The sequence below is a fragment of the Ovis canadensis genome, chromosome 23 (genome assembly GCF_042477335.2).
Source record: "Ovis canadensis isolate MfBH-ARS-UI-01 breed Bighorn chromosome 23, ARS-UI_OviCan_v2, whole genome shotgun sequence".
Taxonomy (NCBI): domain Eukaryota; kingdom Metazoa; phylum Chordata; class Mammalia; order Artiodactyla; family Bovidae; genus Ovis; species Ovis canadensis.
In genome coordinates, this window is record NC_091267.1 from 71,814,782 (window position 1) to 71,821,146 (window position 6,365).

At 58.2% G+C, this 6,365-nt stretch overlaps 1 protein-coding gene across 1 annotated transcript; it reads right to left on the minus strand.

Moving 5' to 3' along the window:
* Positions 1 to 7: 7 nt before the first annotated feature.
* On the minus strand, positions 8 to 4,120 carry RAX (retina and anterior neural fold homeobox). The gene is made up of 3 exons (XM_069569237.1): positions 3,832 to 4,120; positions 3,272 to 3,528; positions 8 to 562 (listed from the first exon to the last, which is right to left on the minus strand). The coding sequence occupies exons 1-3, from the start codon at positions 4,118 to 4,120 to the stop codon at positions 56 to 58; spliced, it is 1,053 nt and encodes a 350-aa protein (XP_069425338.1). The 3' UTR covers positions 8 to 55.
* Between the last annotated feature and the right edge of the window lie 2,245 nt (positions 4,121 to 6,365).

Genomic DNA, 6,365 nt, shown 5'->3' on the forward strand with positions numbered 1-6,365 from the left:
CGGCTCAGGTTCGGCTCCCGGGACGGCGTCTGGCCCGATCGGGTCCCCGGGGCCCCTAGAGGGCCTGCCACGGCTTCCCGATGGCCTGGATGTGCTCCTTGGCCTTCAGGCGCAGCGCTGCGATGCTGCTGTTGCGCGGGTCCGCCTCGTCCAGCGGGAACTTGTCCCCGAAGCCGGGCCCGCACGGGTAGGCGGGCGGCGGCGGCGGCGGCGGCGGCCCGAGGGGCTGCAGGCCGGGGCCGAGCGGCGGGGAGTTCAGGAAGGGCGGCGGCGGCGGCGTGTAGCTGGCGGGCAGGCTCTGCGCCGGCGGCCCGAAGCCCGGCAGGCTCTGCAGCGCCGTGGCGCCCCCGGCCGGCAGCGGCGGCCCGAGCCACGACTCGAGCGGCAGGGCGCCCCCCGCCGGCCCGCCGCCGCCGCCCCCGGGGCCCGCCCCGAGGGGCGCCAGGGCCGCGGCGGGCGGGGAGCGGCTGAAGGAGAGCAGGGGCGAGTCCTGGAGCTTCATGGACGACACCTCCAGCTTCTCCTGCCGCCGCCACTTGGCGCGTCGGTTCTGGAACCACACCTGCGGAAGGCAGCAGGGCGCCGTCGGGGTGCGGAGGGCGCAGGACTCCCCGTTCCCGAGGAAAACCTGGGCTCCCTGGCTCCCCCTGCGCCTCTCATCCCCCGACCCCTGCTGCACACCCGCGGTGCCCTTCTGTTCTGTCCCGTCTGCCCAAGGCTACCCTCTTCCCCCGTGCGCTCTGAGACTCTGACCCACCCCGGTCCTCCGTGGTGGTTCCACCCTGTCCTTGTTTCACCTCACCCTTAGCTGTGGTTGTTTCCAACTCCTGGCATCAAACAGGCGGGGGAAAAAATGAAGTTAACCCTGGAACCGGACCGTGGGAAACCCGATCTCACTAAATTTCTGAGACTGCTGGCTGGCGCCCCATCCTGACATTTCGCTTTAGACCCGGCTCACAGTGGCCTATCTACTTCTGCCTCCGTTATAAACATAGATATAAACGAAGGCTCGAAGTAGGACCTGTCTCCACATTAGTGGTTACAGTAACTGACAGGACAAACTAGGTTGATTTTATTATCCCGGGCATATTTAAATATGCATGTTGCTGCTCTCCTAAGATTTTCATTTTTATTTAATTGATACCTGACTCATATTTCTGATATTTCTTAAAAATGGCTTTCGAGGATTACAATAGTTCAAGTTTAATAGTCTACTTTTATTGTATGGAGTTAGTTTTGACATGACCCTAAGATGAATTCAATGAGTTCAAGTTTCTCTTTTTGTTTTAGAGAGTCCATGCCAAGAGTGAAGTCTCTCTTCTTTAAAGAATGAAGTCTCTTAATGCTGAAACTTCCATTGCTGATTTGATAAAAAGCACAGGAGAGGGCATAATTAAGGCTTCACTACCAAGTTACCACCGGGGAAACAGAACACAGAGAATTGGTCTAGTTTAGTGCAGAGTCTAGAAGGAGCTTTGGCCAAACTGGTGGCTTCAGCATTGAATTTATGAAGGAAAATGTGGGAAAGGTTGACACCTCCAAAGGGAGACAGCAGTTCTGAGTTAATAATAGGGAGAGGGACTCCCTAGGAAAACTGAGAAAAAACAACAACACCCAACACCCGAGCAGAGCAGGGCAACTGTCTGCAAGGCTGGGATTTGGTGCATGGGAGAGAAAGAACAGAAAATGCAGATTCCAGGGGCCCCTTTCTATAAATGATTCATCTGTGTATCCCAGACCCTAATTTCCCCAGAAACATTAGATATATGAACACTGGCACATCCCACTGCCCCCCACCAAATCCCACTCCATCCCATGAAATATCAGCTATAGGCTTTAGGTCCCGTATCCAGAGTTCCAGGGCTAAGTCTGCTCTTCTCCTGCTTTACTGCTCCCTCAACACAGTGGGGACCCTGTGATCCCCCCCATCTGGTGACATCATAGTCGTGTGTTAAGCACACACCATATGCCGGGCCACTGTGCTGGCCCTGTGATAGAGGAGTCAGACACTGTTCTCAAGAAGAACACATCTTAGACAAGAAGCAAACATCCCCGAACAAGTCAAGAGGGAAGGAACAAGAAAAGGAGAAGGAAGATGGGACAGTGGTGTGGAGACAGCCCTTGAGTGGGCTGGGCCTGCATCCCAGAGGGGCACTGGAGGGCTTTGCCCTTTCCTTTTCCTTCATTTTTCACTTGTTTCCTTCCCTTCTCCTTACCCCACCCTCCCTCCCTGTAAAGCAGGTGCTGAAATGTCCACCCCTTCAGTGAAACCCTTGCAGCTTCTCTGCCCCAAATTAGGAGAAATTGAACTGTCCTTGCTAGTTAGTGCTAAGTCACATTAGGGAACTATGTTTTAAAACCATGACATTAACTCATTAGTTTAACCCCTTTCACTAAGCAGAAAAGACAAAAAGCAAGAGTCTGTCCGCTTTTACTTTTTAAGACAAGGCTAAAAGCCCCAAAGTCTGACTGAGTTTCCTCCCTTCCTGGAAATCCAACTCATTACACACACACAGAAGTCCCATCTAAACCCCACGGCCTTACAGATGCCGCGAAATTTGTTCCCAATGTCTCCCCTTCAGGCCTCTCCCAATTTGGAAATCCTCCCAGATTTTTCACAGATGACTAGCAAATATTTAAGGCTTTCAAATATTTTAATGATCAGGGATTAAAGATAATTCAGCCTTAATTAAAGCGAAAACCCCTTTAAATAAAAAAGAAAAGGGCCTCTGCAGCAGCGGGAAGTTTGGCTGGAGGTGCACCAGAGAAGCAAAAGTCAGTTTCTTAAACAAATCCTCCGAAAGTTTCAACTGCGAGGCGCCAGGCTCCCATAAAACAGGGTTTTCTTTTTCAAGGAGGTGAGCACGGTTATCGAACAGGGTGGCATTTGGGGCCTCAATCCGGTTATACTGGAGCCGCTGTCTACACTCTCTCTCCACTCCGAGTTTCCCGACCACCCCCCTCCCAGAGCCTCCTCCCCAGTCCAGGATGCTGTCGTCTCTCCATCTCGTCAGCCATTCCCAACTCCTTTAGTTTAGAAGCAGGGGACCCCAAAGGGGAGATGCTACTACCAACTGGAACAGATCGTCCAAGGGCCGGTGCGCGGGGCGCATGGAAAATCAGTGACGCTCCCAAAGGGCTCTGGGCGAGCCAAGTCGAGGAAGGCCCACGGGGAATGTGCCGCCATAAACGCGAGGCCGCCCGGGGAGTCTAGGGAGCACCGGCGAAGCCTGAGCCACCCGCTCTCCCCGGGCCCGTCTGCGCTCTTTACCTGGACTCGGACCTCGGGTAAGTTGACTTTGCCCGCCAGCTCCTCGCGGCTGTACACGTCGGGGTAGTGCGACTTCTCGAACGCGCGCTCCAGCTCGTGCAGCTGGTACGTGGTGAAGGTCGTGCGGTTCCGTCGATGCTTCTTTTTGGGCTGCTCCTCCTCCGACAGCTTCGAGTCGCCGGGGGCGGACGGTCCTCCAGGAAGCCCAGGGCTCGGTCGAGGCTCCCCGGTCTCCTTGGGGCAGTAGGGGCGGGGGGCTGGGACGACGAGACCCCCGACGGTCAGAGACACTCGCTAGGCGTACACGGGGGCCGCTCTGCCTACCCACGTGGGCTCCGAGCTGGCCCAAGGAGGTGGGGGGTGAGGGCTGCGAGGGGTCCCGAAGCTTTCCCAGAGCGCAGGTGGGAAGCCCTTGCTATGCACACAACCCCCCGCCCCCCCCCAGCCCCGCGCCCAGATGCTTTAATAACAGTGAAGGCAGGGGCTCTCTCCTCTTCTCGCAGAGTTCCTGAGTCTGGGAGCCCTAAGAGGGTCTCGGAGCAGCCCGGGTGTGCACTCACCTTCGTACTCCGGGGTTGGCGCCGGGGCGGGCGGCGGAGACGGTTCGGCGCCTCCGGCAGGCGCCTTGGGGCCGGCGGGCCGCGCGCCCGGCCTCCTATCCCGCTCCTTGGTGCCCCGGGCTGCCCGCTCCTCCGGGAAGGAGTCGAGGACCCCGTCGTCCTTGGTAAATCCCAGGATGGCTTCGATGCTGTGCAGCCGCGAGGTGCTCCCGCCGGGGCTGCGGAGCAGGTGGCCGGCGAGCGAGAAGCTGCCGTCGGCCATGGCTGGGGCGCAGCCCGGCAGGTGCATGGGGGGCGCCGGGGCCGGGAGGACGCGGCCCGCGCTCTCGGCTTCGCAGCCGGCCCAGAAGACCGAAAGCAGAGGCTCGAAGTCGGCTCCCCCGGGGGCGGCCGTCCAGCCCGAGGGGGACCGAACTGCGGCCAAGAGCCGCGAGCGCCGCCAGCCCCGCCTGCGCGCACTAGAGGCGGGCGAGCGCCGGGTCCGCGGGCCCCTGGGTCCCGGCTGAAGTTGGAGCTCCGCCCGCGGGTGGCCGAGACTCGGGGTGCTAAGGCTGGGAGCGCGCCCGCCCCGGCTCCTCCCCTCGCCCGCACCGTCGTCTGCCCTGGCCCCTCCCTGCAGCGGGGCGGGTCCTTCCCCGGGGTCCTTCCCCTTCCTCAGGGTCCTTGCCCACCCAGCCGGGCGGGGCGCGCGCTCGGAGCCTTCCCCCTCCCCTCTCTCCATCCACCGTCCATAAGCTGGAGGCCCGTGGTGGCCTGTTTGACGGGCCTGGGCGCCTGGCCCCGAGGGCCCGCTTCGCTCAGGCCTGCCTCCATGGGGCCGACGCCCTCCGTCCCACCTCCCCTGGGAGCTCTGCTCCCTTTCAGCCGCCTCCCCTACCCCAGACGTGCCTTCTGCCCCCCAGGCTCCGGTCCTCCGCTGGGCTGAGCGCCTGCGGCGACCCTTGGAAAGAGCCGGAGAAGGCGACCCGGCTCTACGGCGGCGGAAGTCTGTCCACGCTCCTTAACAGTTTGAATTGTCTCCTCTCTCTCCCTATGTATGTCCCCCTGCCTACGCTCCTCTTTCTCCATAGTTTGAAGCCTCAGGTTTCGGGTTGATTGTGTTTGACTTAACCGCTTCTCCCTGTCCCCTCGGATCGCGCTCCCGCAGCTCCCTGACGGCGCTCGCTCCAGGGGCGGTGGGGCCATCCCCGTCGCCAGGCCCGGCGACCTCCCAGGCCCACCGCCCAGCCCGAGGCTCGGGGGCACCGAGTCCGACGCGCGGCCTGCCTCAAGCCGGTGGGAGACCCGCTGGGCGTTTGTCCTGAGCGACCCTTCCCGACCGAACAATGTTCCAGGCCGAGATGACCCGACCTCAGGCTGAGGACGGAAGGACCTTCCCCCCGGGGAAGGTCTCGCCTCTCTGCGGGCTCCGGGCGCCATCGGCCTGCATTTCTTTCCCCTTCGGGGACTCCACGAGGCTGCCATGGCCCGGAGTGGCTTCCACAGGCCAAATGGAGAGATGATTTGCACGGGTGAACTCCCCCCCCCCCGCCCCCCCCCGCCCCTACCTTCTCCCAGTGCTGTGAACAGCGCGGCTCACACCTGATGCTAGTTCCGGGGAAGCACCCCCGACCTTCACTGAAATGCTGCCAGGAAGTGTGAACCAAAATGCTTTCCAAATAAAAGCCTACGGACCTAGAGAGTTTCCTTTTGTTTCCTAGTTGTGTTGACTATGTAAGTTTAAGGTGCGCGGCGTAACGACTTGACGCACATACAAATGCATACACACGGAAATGATGACTGGTTTAGTCAACACCCACCATCTCATACAGACAGAAACCTCAGATTTAAAAATTCCTTGCCGTCTGATCTCTAGGTAGGCGCGTCTCCCCTGCCCCCACGGTGAGTGACTTGCATGACTGACTTCATCTTGCATTAAGATGGGCACTTACTCTGTCCCTACTGAGGGTGGGACACTGATGTGGGACTCGTTGACATCACACAGGAAAGGAGAGGCTGGGGCCCAGGGGTTTAACTTCCAGTGTGAGAGCAAGACAAAGGAAGTGCTGTGGTTCAGTCGCTAAGTGTATCCTACTCTTTGCCACCCCATGGACTGCAGCATGCCAGGCTTCCCTGTTCCTCACTATTTCCCAGAGTTTTCTCAAATTCATGTCCATTGAGTTGGTGATGCTATCTAAGCATCTCATCCTCTGCCAACAACAAGAGAAAAACTCATATCTTAGGATCCTCCACCTTTAAATTAATGTTAGAAGGACATTTAAAAGGGTACGAGACAATGTTAAGGATCTTTAAATGGAAATGGTTAATTCTCCACAAGGGGCACACGGGAGGGGTTCAGTCCACTGATCTCTCTGTTTTTAATAAAACTATAAAAAGGTAAATTAAAATAGCAAACACATGAGTTTGCCGTAGGTAAACGAGCTACTGATTCATGTGAGAAACTTTTTTTTTTAAAAGCTACATTAATGAAGATCAATACCCACTTTACAGCTTTGCATATCACTTTGTGGCTGGCAGCACATTCTTCATACCAT

What these genes read in the sequence shown, in the direction of transcription:
- RAX (XM_069569237.1), bottom strand. Translation starts at nt 4,120, where the DNA reads ATGCACCTGCCGGGCTGCGCCCCAGCCATGGCCGACGGCAGCTTCTCG. An exon ending in GCCAACCCCGGAGTACGAAG is followed by an intron (nt 3,529 to 3,831) that starts GTGAGTGCACAC and finishes TCGTCGTCCCAG; the next exon opens with CCCCCCGCCCCTACTGCCCC. An exon ending in TACCCGAGGTCCGAGTCCAG is followed by an intron (nt 563 to 3,271) that starts GTAAAGAGCGCA and finishes TGCCTTCCGCAG; the next exon opens with GTGTGGTTCCAGAACCGACG.